General features: G+C 38.8%; 1 protein-coding gene across 1 annotated transcript; it reads left to right on the top strand.

Moving 5' to 3' along the window:
- Window positions 1-11: 11 nt before the first annotated feature.
- LOC117427107 (BRCA1-associated protein-like) lies at window positions 12-11,613 on the top strand. Its single transcript, XM_034045485.3, has 13 exons — window positions 12-106; window positions 687-788; window positions 1,763-1,924; window positions 2,021-2,237; window positions 2,957-3,146; window positions 3,507-3,620; window positions 3,987-4,135; window positions 4,599-4,674; window positions 6,744-6,882; window positions 7,824-7,933; window positions 8,642-8,731; window positions 8,932-9,035; window positions 9,690-11,613. The coding sequence occupies exons 2-13, from the start codon at window positions 713-715 to the stop codon at window positions 10,051-10,053; spliced, it is 1,791 nt and encodes a 596-aa protein (XP_033901376.1). The 5' UTR covers window positions 12-106; window positions 687-712; the 3' UTR covers window positions 10,054-11,613.
- The last annotated feature ends 1,583 nt before the right edge of the window (window positions 11,614-13,196 follow it).

Raw genomic sequence — 13,196 nt, 5'->3', positions numbered from 1 at the left:
CTCACTGTCACCTCCAATTCACTGTGTAGCGTTAGATTATTCCTTGAGATTATCAGGCGGTCAGGTTAGCATTATGGGATACCGGAGGAATGACTTCTTCTGAAAGGTACAGTACTACAAATTACTGGTCAGCTTCAAATTTGCGTGAACAGTCGGATTTTAAAAGATTCACTTGTAAGTTAAATAAATAGCGACCGTGAACGAATATAACAGAACTGCTGGGCGACTTTAAGGGGTGTCAGGTGGGACCCTAATACTTGATGCACAGGAATTTAATATACCGTGTCGTGACTTTGGCACACTCAATGTAATGTGAATTTAATATCTGAAAAAGTAAATATTCAGTATAATGCTAATTTTGACTTGCAAGTAAGTTGTTTAAATAATGACAATAAACGGTCTTGGATATTACTACAAACACGAAAGGGAGCTACTATAATCTCAAACTCTTTCTGGGAAAATGATGCTCTGCACCTTTAAGAAAGCTGACGCGTTGTCTCTGAAAAAAGGAAGGTGACCCGGACAGAGTTTAGACGCAGCTAGGCAGTTGGTTGTGGTAGAGACGTCGCAGCTGCATCGCATCGTATTGTTTGGAATGGGAAGACATCTTTTACCATTTGTCAAATAAAGCTTTTAATATCGTGTAGTTGTATTTTTTTTTTAATTATTTACTTTATTTTTGTCAGACTTTTAGGGTCTTATCTTTTAACATATGAGTGTTTCACTGGTTGTAATCCGGCTGGAGCTTGCGGACGACTCTCGCTTTCCAGAAGGTTTCCAGTATTGTGGTGAGTCACAGAAAGGCTTTTGATTCATTTACTATCCATTAAGTGCCATTTAAAAACAACAGACACACAACCACTTCACTTTCCTAAGGTTCGTGTTCCTACAACATCAATTGCATCTGCCAGTGTATGAAATGGGCGTTAGTTAACGAGCAAGTCTTAGTGCCTCCTTTGTTGTTAACGGGGATTACATTTTCTGACTGACGTCACTGAACAGTTGTTATACTGCAGTTGGCGAAATGCCCTGATCAAGTTAAATGTGTTTAAATAAACCGTGTTCAATAAATGTAAACCCATCGTAATTAATTATTGTTTATTCACACATACAAACACAGAAGGGAAAAAGTTACTGGTTTTCAAAACACTTTATACAATTGCTTTTGTTTTCAAAACCACTTTTTATCATATTAAACGAATAACAAATTATTCTAGGAATGTAAGCTATCGGGTATTGTAGATTCTTGAGTAAAGGCATGTTTTGGAAAGTTATGGTATTAATTAAAAGCAATAGTGTAGATCCTACATCCGAGGATACATTAGCCATTACAAAGTTTTCCCTATTCCAATTCAAAATAAAGTTGTATATCTCTTTTAGTGTTGATCTTGCTGCTTCTCCAGCATTACAAATGTATGTTTGCATTTCCAAATAACAGGTTCAAGCTCTTTAGTTTTAAATGACGAGTGAATCTGGTCCACTGTGTTTATCCTCTTCCCTGATAAAAGGAATGCTCATATTGTTTTTTCTCTTAAATAGCCCCAAGTGACATGCTTTGAGTGCTTCTGGAGTTTGTGCATTGAAAACGTCCCTGTTCATTCCACACGCACACAAAGCATTTGCTGTTCGCACAAAATAAGTGTGTTTTTGTGTGTTTTTCTGTGTTCTACTCTCTTCCCACATTCAGAATGGGAGTGGCTTTGGTCTGTTTAAAACCATTACTGCATTGCCATCATATTTTATTCATGTTCCCTCCGCACAGCCGGCGACATGTCGGATGATGAAATCATAGAGAAGTCTCTCCGCTGTGCCAGTGCCAGCCTGGATGGCAAAACCTCCACAGAGAAAACCGTCATTTTACACCAACACATTGGGAGCAGGGCAATGATGGATATGGCCATTGAAACCATAAGCCCTAGCCAAGGTATGGTTGGAAGGAGGGACAGCACTATCTCTGTTTTGTTAGCACTGCCTGGTTAGTGCTGTTTGTGATGCATCGTTTGTTTCGCTCCTGTTTCAGAGAAAGGGGATTCTGAACATGCTCCTGATGCGGAGGACAGTAAGAGTGGAGTGTGCGAGGCACCGAGCACTTCTGATACAAATAGTAAAAGCACTAAGGAGGCTGTAGGAACAGTGCCAGACTTTCCATCCAAACAACTGCCTGATCAGATTTCCTTCTTTAGCGGGAACCCGTCTGTGGAAATTGTGCATGGAATCCTGCATCTCTACAAAACCAAGTGAGTTAAATATTACCAGCAATCTGAGCCACACAACCTGTTACTCGGATTGCTGGGTATATGTGGAGTTGTGGGGCATACCAGCCCGTGATTTACACAATTCTATGGTACACGTTTGTATGCAAATACTGGCGGTCTTATGGTGAAGCAGAGAAAACTTTTGTAACATTATAAAACTTGCAAAGAAACTTGGTTGCAGAAAAGAGCAATTTTAATTATTTTTTTTCTGCTAGTTTTATGACATTCACATTATTGTACATGCTTCAAAATAGGAGCGACGGGAGTCTTCCCTGAACGACAAACCACTTCATTTCTTTTATAGGGCTCTCAGTCTTGCACTCGGATTGCTTTAGCTTCAAGGTCAAGACTTGCATATACACATTTAGGGAGATACTATGGTAGTAATAAAAACATCAAAACCAGAGCAGCATTTTCTGATCATGAAGCCAGTTTTGTGAACTGTAGCTAAATTACTTCATAGAGCCACATCCAGTGCTCAGTTCAGATATACTGTTTCAGTTTTAGTGGGTGTGTGTTTTAAGACTTTTGATTTGTAATCTCCTGCATTCCAGCATCCCAGTGCAGAATTCATTGAGAAATTCCTCAGAATTCAGTGCTTTCCTAAAGTAGATAACAAATTAGAAAAAAACGCTTGCTTACTGAATACTGGTATCTAAAAAATATGTAGATGATTAAACTTGTTTATTTATTGTTCGTAGCAAAATGACGTCTCTGACAGAAGATGTGCGGCGCAGTGCCATGTTGTGCATTCTTACCGTTCCCGCGACCATGACGAGTCATGACCTCATGAAGTTTGTGGCACCCTATAATGATGTCATGGAGCACATGAAAATCATCCGAGACTCGACTCCCAATCAGTACATGGTGCTAGTCAAGTTCCGTTCTCAGGTATGAGGCATTGGGAGCAGAGTGTACTTTTGTTTTAGTTTTTTTTGGTTTTTTTCAGTAAGCCTTCTAATCCTATTCTAAATCTAATGTTATTTAAAAAGATGGGGACCATTCTTCTCTGTGTACTGTTGGCCTGGAAAAAAAAATAGGTTTACTTGGATTAAGTGAATGCAAAATCTAGCTTTAAAAGCTATACTTTACTGTAAGTGCACTGAGAAGAAATGCTAGTGCATCGATACAGCCCAATCTCTTCAGGAAAGTGCTCCTTATTGATTTCTGGACTTCACATTAGCCTTTCATATATGGTGCCTCCGGTTGCCGTCCGCTATTCATTTTTAATTGTGCTTTTTGTTTTTAAAGACTGACGCAGACAGCTTTTACACGTCTTGCAATGGGCGTCAATTCAATTCTATCGAGGACGCTGTCTGCCAGTTGGTGTATGTGGAGAGAGCAGAAGTCATCAAATCTGAACAGGTTGGTATAGAGTAAATATACATGTTACCCTTCACCTGCCCCAATACTTCTAGCAGGGAAGGGTATATCCTCTAGGTTGGTTAGATTCTGTGTTTAAAAAAAACAGTAGAGTGAGCTGCTTAAAAATACTTTCTGCATAGCACCTTAGAACCTTGCAATCGTGCCGCATTTATTTGAGAAATGCAACGTCCCCCCCAAGTAGCAATTAGGTATTCTTGGTAAGAAGCAAGAATTGTGAAACAGCCTGTACCAGTAATTGTATTTCTTTATAGCAAGTATCCCAACATGTATTTATTTTAAGTGAAGAGTTTTCAGGTTGATAAAACTTTGTGCGGTCTGATGTCTTCACCTTGTTTTGCTCTTTAGGGAGCCAGTCTTCCTGTGATGGATCTGACAGAGCTTCCTAAATGCACGGTGTGTCTGGAGAGGATGGATGAATCGGTGAACGGTGTGTTAACGACCCTCTGTAACCACAGCTTCCACAGTCAGTGTCTGCAGCGCTGGGAAGACGCAACGTGAGTACACCGTGCAGAAGAACGCCCTGTAATAATTGAAATCACTGTTAACGGTAACAGAAAATCAACCTGTTGCACTACGCAATCACCTCAGTGCCTCCTATCAGCAAAGTAGTTTCTGTTAAGACATCTAATCTGAAGACTATGGAATGCCTGTTTTCTAGGAATAACTCAGTGACTGCTGAAATCTAACCACATGTTGCCATTCGTTATTCAAATTATAATTTTATTCCCAATCAAAGCTATATTTTAAAGTATTAATAGAAGAACTAGTTCACATGTGCAATAATGTAGTCATGTTAAGATATTAAGTTAATTATTTATGGGTGTGGTTTAGAGTTGAAACATTGCAAAGTGTTTTATAGCTGAAGTTTTTATATTGGACACCTATTTCCTCTTTGTGAATTGGAGAAAATTGATATATTTCTTATTTTTCAAAATTCATCTTGTTTTTTGCCCCTAGATGCCCTGTTTGCAGATACTGCCAGACTCCAGAGCCAGTGGAAGAGAATAAGTGTTTTGAGTGTGGTGTTCAGGAGGTACAGGAACTAAATGAATTGAATTCCCAGCCTGGGGTTGCTGAAACCGTTAAGAGCTGTTGTGTGTAAAGGATGTTTAAGTGCCATTTAAAATATTGGTTTACCCCTCCCATGACTTTTTATGATGATTGCATTCAGTCAGTATAGTTCTTATAGCTATGATGATTTTTTTTTGTACCTGTTAAGATGGATCTTGGTTGCTGGCCCAAGTGGAATGTTGTTTTGCTTCATGGTGTTGAACAATCATCACATCATTACTCAACACTAGAAGCAAAAGGAAAGACATCTAAAATCACACAGCCCTGAAAGCAAAGTAGGAGCCGCTGAGAGCAATCCATACCATTCAGAATGGTCCCCAGTGACTCCCCTAGTGAAGGCACTGCCACGTGGCTTTCAGGGGCAGTATTGTGACCAGGACCTTTCTTGTTCATATTGGGAGTGTGCTGGTCTTGGCAGAACACCCATAGTGAGCTCTAAATTGGCCTCTGCATTTCCACAGGTTTGGGAGAAAAATCGTCTGTTGGTTTGCCTCGCCAATCAACAGCGACCCCTTCTGGTTAGTTGGAGTCTAGTCAGGGTGAACTCTCATCTCTAGGCTTTAGTAGTGTGGCCACATGTGCTGCTTCGGTTCGCTAGCTGAAAAAAGCAGATCGGCCAGACAGCAGAAATGGAGGTCATGGGTCGATCATCACATCTATTGCAGCAGTTAGGTAGCATTAAAATTTCAGAGAAGAGAGGGGGGAAATGCATAGTAGAGAAGTCTTAAAACATACTGCATTATGAAAAGGCTTGGGTCAACAAACATACTTCAGCAGTGCGCTGGATGAACTAAAAGAAAATTGATGCAAGGACTTTCACATTCACCTATTATGGTATGTGTCAGGCACTGCACTCATTAGAAAAACTTAGATATGTCCCTCCTAGAATAATGTACTCAATTTATAAACAGGCTCAATTGGGGTTTTGTTGATAGTTAGCAACCCTAAGTGCTGTTTGATAAAAGAACAGGGATATAAATGTTAGTCAATTGCACTTGAGGCATCGTTACCCTATTATTAGATAGGGAGGGGGCTTCATTAAAACAATAGTGCAAGTCTTTTGGGATATGTGAGTGGATAGAGAAATACATTGACACATTTTAAAGGAACCTATTCGGGTGTTGCCTTGTAAACAGTGCCCATAGCATTCTCCTAGTCTAACATGACCACTTACAAGTTATGAATTGTGAGTTTTGCAAAGCTTTAGCCGCAAGCAAGTGTTCTCTTCAAATAATTGTAAAAATCTGTCATTGGCACAGGATTTACTGATCTGTGCTCACCTTATGCCACCTCGCCCATTCATCCATACCAAGGACAAAAAAGTAGTCCCAGCTGGTAGTTAACCTTTTACAGTCTCTCAAACAGGTGCCATTTTGACCCATTTTTGTTATCCAGAGACAGTCATTTCTGCGAACCTGATTTACTGGCCCGGATTACTCTTCGAATATTACAGCTGTAGTGACACACAATCCTGTTTAATTTTACACAGAAATATAATTCCTTTGTCTGTTTACTGCCTGTTTACTGCCTTCTCCCAGCCTTCCAGGTACTCTGCTACATTAGAAAGTAGACTGTATTCTCAGTTAGTTTCTGTTCCCCAAAGATAGTTCTAGCTGTAGGGACACAAGCCTCCTCCTCCTCCTCCACTCCTGTTTGAAACCTGCTGTTCATTTGCAGTTCATTGCTGCTGATCTTGCTACTGATATCTTCAATTCTCTTAGCTGAGGAACCAGAACAGAAAAAAAGGGTTGCTTTTTTTTTTTTTGTGAAACATTTTACAGAAAACGAATGTAGAGCTGAAGGGGGAACTGTACATTAGGATCAACGTATTGTGGTGTTCATTTAGAATTAATCGGGGTAACTGCACCTTCATAACATCATTGATGTACCTCAAAGGTTCAAGCATCAAGGTCAATAGGCACCACTACCACAAAGTAAATGGTTAATCAGCCTTCTATCATCAGATATGCAAAGGTCTAAAACTGAAAAGTAAGTTGTTTGTTTTTTTTTTTTTTATTGTATACTCTGCAGAACTTGTGGATCTGTTTAATATGTGGGCACATTGGATGCGGCCGTTACGTCAGCAGACATGCCTACAAGCATTTTGAGGAAACGCAGCACACCTACGCCATGCAGCTGACCAACCACAGAGTCTGGGACTATGCAGGAGGTAAAGGACACAGGTCGCTTTCCCATAGAACAAGATGTAGCAATGCTTTACAAAATAGCCCCTTAATCAATGGGCCCAAGATTAAGTAACAATCAGTACTTCTTGCTGTATGTAAGTACGTGTGTCCATGTGCAGACAAAACCTTTTAGCACTAATATCTAGTGATATGTATAATGGTGGTGTTGCTGTTGCAAGCCCCCTATACCTGGCTACCTAACTTGCATCTCGCTGAATAATTTGTGAGCTACAGAGCCAGCCAGCTTGATTTGTTAATTGGTGATGCACTGAATTTCAAAATCTGATGGTTTGCATTGGGTAAGATATTTGGAACAGTGTTATTTGCCCAAAACGTACATCAGAGGATTTTAGTAGTAAGATTTCTTTTAAAGTGATACAGAACTACAACGGAGAATATATATATATATATATATATATATATATATATATATATATATATATATATATATATATGCTAATTTCTTAGTTACTTCCTTGGGAGAGCCTATTTTATCTAGTTTAATTTTATAATAAAATATTTGGTGGATGTTAATCAGTAGTTGCAGAATTTGGTAATGATTTCTTCTGAATGTGGAGAGAATGCCTAGAGAACCACCTAATTTTCTAATGTTGGCAGATTCACATCACGGTACAACCATGGATCAGACATGGATCAGCACATTTTTTAAACTGTAATTTCATATGTACAGTGTATAGAAAAAGTGAACATCCCTGGCTTACTTTCACAAGCCTAAGAAATCCTCCTCCAAAGTCTTTATTTGTTCTGGCCACAGTAAAAATCCCCCAAATGCAGTTCTTTTAAAAATAAACTACGAAGATAAAAGGGACCACGCAAGGAAGTAAACAAGTAATGGGGGAAACAAATACTCTGTATCCCTTTTAATGGGGGTCTCACTAAGAAAAGACTTTGTTTCTCTTCCCAGATAACTATGTCCACCGCCTGGTTGCTAGTAAAACTGATGGAAAGATTGTCCAGTATGAATGTGAGGGAGATTCATGCCAGGATGAAAAGATAGATGCACTTCAGCTGGAGGTACACTTGAGATTTCCAGTAACTTTAGATAAACACATGAGCACCTCTGCAACAGGGAGCCACAACTGGAACAGGTTGAGTGCATTGAAGTGAATATGCTAGTGATGGGAACTGCAAGTTCCAGCTATCTGCAGAAGCAGATTACTGCAGTGCTTGTTGAATCCTACAGATTATTCTTCTGAGCTGTTCTCCCGTTAGATATAAAGAATATGTAAATTTAGAATGGGGCTCTTGCATGTGGACTTTGCTTTGTTTTAGGTTTAATACAAGCCCAATGGCCCTTCTCATGAATGGTCTGTAAAGCTGGAGAATCTGAGGGTTGGCTTGCACTTCAACCCACTACATGAATTAAAAGCACACTTCAGAAAAGTATTATGCTTTTTATATATATTAAAGAAGGCTTTTACCCATGAAGATCATGTTGAAAATAATGGCTAAATGTGTTTTCTTTTAAATAAATCTCAGTATAAAAATCACCTTCTGGGGGGGAAAAGACTCAAAAGGATAAATGATGTAAACATAGTTCAACAAGGAATTAAATATTGCAGATTACATGGTTTAAAATGTTATTTAAACATTTTTTAACTAAATAAACGAGTTGGCATTTGGAAATCTTATTGGGCATTTTAGAGTGTGAACTGTTGCCTTGCTGTGTTTTTTTTTAATTTTTTAAAATGCAACAGAAGTAACTTTTTTGTTTTTTCCTAGTATTCCTACCTTCTGACCAGTCAGCTAGACTCACAACGAATCTACTGGGAAAATAAAATTGTTCATTTGGAAAAAGAGACTGCAGAGGAAGTAAGTGTATACGTGGTGAGGTGTTTGTTATGCATTTATAAGAGTGCTTGCATTTCATTGGCTGTTATTTAGAGTGTGTCTGAAATGACTGAAAATACAGGGTACTGTGCTGCAGCAAGGGCCCCTCAATTGCAATTTTAACAAAATACTTTAAACTGCTTTTGAAAGTTTCACTTTCATTTGTTTTTATTTTCCTGCAGATCAAAAACATGAAGTCTAAGTTTAAGGAGACCATTGAGAAATGTGACAGTCTGGAACAGAAGTTGAATCAGTTAGTTAAAGAGAAGCAGTCTCTGGAGAAAAAGTAAGTATCATAATAACATGTGCATTTGTATCTATTTTAATCAAAGATATTTGAGATGTGTAGGTTTGCCTGTTGTAAGAAGGGTGGCGTATTTCATCACCTCTTGTACTGAACAAGGTTTGCTGAGTATTGCACTGTCTTGTATTGGTTCAAAGTGTAGTTTTATGGTTTCCTCAACAGCGACTCCAGCTGGTGAAGGTGAGGGTTGAGCTTCCTAAGGCATTCCTGCCAATGGTTAATCAAGCCATAATTAGCAGCAGACGTTGTTCAGTAGTTTCATACAGAGCCTTTCGCTATGTCAACCCACTGCAATAGGTATTAGATTTTTCACTGATGGACATTCAGATTACAGTATAGATAGTTTCAGATGGTTGGAGTTTTCCTTATTTTTCATGGGATAGCTGTAAGCATGAGTAGCCTCTGCCTAATTCGGTAGTTAACCCATAACTGTACCTTATGCAGGACTGACCGAGTTAAACCAAGCATATAATTTGACTGTCAGGTTGGATTTACAGTGCACAGGCAAGACCATCACTGCATTAGGGTGATATTTAGAGAACCACTATAAAAATAGGGAAATTACTGGTCGCAAAATCCTTCTTTGTGTTTCATAGACCTTGTGTTTTATACTGAAGTACAAATGTCTTTCTCGAGGTGCACTCAGGTAAACACAAGGCTGGCGAAGCTGAGCGTGGAGCTGCAGGAGGAGCAGGAGATGAACAAGTGCCTGCGGGCGAACCAGTCCCAGCTCCAGGCCCGGCTGAAGGAGGAGGAGCGGCGGCTGCGCGAGACTTCGGAGCAGAAGGAGCGGCAGATCACTGAGCTGCAGGAGCAGCTGCGAGACGTCATGTTCTACCTGGAGACGCAGCAGCAGATCAACCAGATGCCAGCCGAGGCGCGCCAGGAGATCCAAGAGGGGCAGATCAACATCGCTGTCGCTGCCTCATCAAACTCCCCCGCCCTGGGCAGCACCAGCAAGCTTTCCACCAGGAAGAGCCGGGGCAAGAGGGGCAAATAAAGAACGGACTGCCTGCAGAAATTGCTCCACAAAAATAAATAAAAAATCGGTAACAATATAAAGACTATCTCGGATCACCCACCCCCTGTTTTTTTATTTTATGTTATCCGAAACTATTTGATCCCCTGTAATACAGCACTTTTATTCTGGTTATTGGATTTTCATACCACACTATCAAGACATTTGTATTGAAAATGGTCTCCAGGGCATTTAATGTTGTGTCATCCCTCTATATTGGAAACTACAACACTAGATGCCTTGGGAACCCTCTTTCAGTAGAGATTCCTCTTTACCATCACATCATCTGCTGCAGAGCTCTGTTTGTAAAGAAGCCCTCTCGGAGTCAAAGCATTCAGCATTTCTATCCTTTCTCTAAGGAATATATACATCTGTCTGTGTATTATATGTGTGGCATATATAATTGTGTAAGGGGAATGGGAAAGTGAGTTAAAATGTTTGCAGACAATTCCCAATCTGAAGCATATTCATTCAAACAGCCACTTAACTAATTTAGCTTCCTCACAACAAGTTGGCACTGCTTTTCATTATGTAATGAGGATATTTTAGAGTAAATGTACTAAATTAGGTGGCTTTCAGTTTGCACAACACATAGCAATTATGTAACATACATTTTACTATTCCAGTAAATTTAAACCTATTTAATTTACTGAAATATTGGGTGAACCCTAAAATTGGATATATCCATAGGTACATGAAGTCTCTAAATAGCTAATGGCTGTGATATGTCAATTTGGGTGCGATCGCCCAACTCCTAGCAGAATACAAGTTGGATGATAGGTGTTAGACCATTTTGATTATTAATGATAATATATTGTAAATATATTTTAAACACATTCTCTTTAATCAGTGCTTTCAGCTTGGGGGTAAGGTTGCGCACATGTAAGATGAAGTATCAGTAGGGTTAATAACGCATGCACTTTACTTTGCTAATAATTACCTTTTTCATCAGTATTTTTTTGAATCGCTATCCTTTAAACCAGGGGTGCCCAATCCTGGTCCTGGAGGGCTGGTGTCCCTCCTGGTTTTTGTTCCAACTGTACACTAAATTCCTTAATTGGTCCAATTAAGCTTCTAATAAGTACTTGATTAGTCCAATTAAGTAATTCAGGGGACAGTTGGAACAAAAGCCAGGAGGACACCTGCCCTCCAGGACCAGGATTCGGCACCCCTGCTTTAAACAATCTGGATAGATTTTCTTCCAGTTTGGTTTCCTGTAATATATATATGTATGTGTGTGTGTGTATATATATGTAATGTCTGAAAAGCACAACTAATTGTGCAGTTTATTCTGAACTGGGTACATATATATTCTGTATCACCTTCAAAAACTGTCCGGAATTGATACAGGACACGTAATACAGTCGTTTGTAAGATTATGTTGTGCACTGTATATATTACGTAATGATCCTGAATGTTGTATATTAGACAATCCTCTATTTTTCCAATTATAATTTGTAGTAACAATTCTCAATTGCAAACGACAATTGAGCCAAACAAAAATCTGTATCAATTGTATTACAAATTAAAACATTGTGCGAATTCTTCTGTGCTTTGTGAATAGTGCTCCAAAATGTATAATGGACTATGTATTTTATTACCCTGCTGTAAAACAAGCTCTTCAGATGCAGCAACTGCTAATGTCTCTTACCTGAAGAATGCAAATTGAACACATGTCAGGGCATGACGTGTTTCAGTGATGATGACTGGATTAGGCAAGTTACAGACCTGTGATAAAGATTACCCACAACTGTTGCTTTGTAAATGTGAATACCTCCCTGTTTCCACTTCAGAAGTAAATCGCAAATTACATTTTCAAACTTTATAATATTTGCAGTCATAATAAGCTGTTTATATTGCAATACTCAAAGTATAGTCGAACACCTGTAGCCGGTTTCTCATGATTTGTTAAAGTAACTAGCTTCAAAGTATATTTCAAAGATTTAAAGAACATGTATATTATTGCCCACTTAACTTTTTATATGAATAGTTCAGAATACAATTCAAATATTGCATTTCTTTTTAACTTTTTAAACTTGAGACTGCTGTTCTGTTCTAGCTTCCTGCCACAGACATAAGTAAGAGCCAGCGCCATCTAGTGAACAGATACAAAGGACCAAGTTTATTTTTGTATTGCTGTGAACTACATGTCGTTGTTACTTCTATAAAGATACAAGCAAGGGCTTTATATAACAGGAAACAAGAACAGAAGAGCAGCTCCTGAACTCAGCTTAAAGAAACTTAACACAGAAAACATTAAAAAGTAAAAAATAATAAAATAAATATATTTGATATGGAAAAAACTTTGTTTAAAAGAAAATGTAATTTGTAATTCTGTAACATCTTGGAATGAAATAGAATGTTGGCAGCATCTGCATTCTAAAGACATGTTTGGGTTCTCTGGGTGAGAGGAGTTGGTCTACTGATCAAAGATTTCTGTTTGATTTCTGCCTTATTGCAAATACATTAGCACTTCCAAGCAGCTTTCTTTAGCAAAACCTGCTGTAGCTTAAAGACATACTAGGCTGGAACACAAACAGCAAAGAGCTGTCTATGCTTTGTATAATAGTCAGACAGCTCTTTATGTTTCAAAAGATGTTCTGGCTGCTACCCACTTGGCAACATCAGAAGATCTTAAAGATTGTGGTGGAAAAAAGTTATGACAGCGCGTTGTTTAACCCTTTCAGTCCTGGGAGGACCTGAAGGCCTTATCGATATGTTAACATATGCTATCAGAAATCACGCTGGAACCTCACAGAGCTCTTGGGTCTGAAAAATATGTTTTTGTCCTGTTCTCATGTATACTCAATGAAGGGGTTCCTTGTTCAGCTTGACACAAATAATTCAGGACTGAAAGAGTTAAAGCATTATGCAGGATTGGGCTACAGGAACCCCCCCCCTTCTGCTTAGTGTTAATAGTGAACGTTCCATTCTATAAGGAGGGTACCTAATGGTCTCTTTAATCTCAGTAATGCAGGAACAAACTAGCAATATTGTGTTAAAGCAGAAACCCATTTCTCTTCAAAGCAGTGCCTAGTTCTGTGATTTAAATCACTTTGTATTTTGTGTTTGTGTGCTTATTAAACCTAAGAGAATAACAGAACCAGCTCTTGAATATATATATA

This window comes from Acipenser ruthenus, chromosome 11, assembly GCF_902713425.1.
Source record: "Acipenser ruthenus chromosome 11, fAciRut3.2 maternal haplotype, whole genome shotgun sequence".
NCBI lineage: Eukaryota > Metazoa > Chordata > Actinopteri > Acipenseriformes > Acipenseridae > Acipenser > Acipenser ruthenus.
This window is presented reverse-complemented; position numbering and strand designations above follow the sequence as displayed.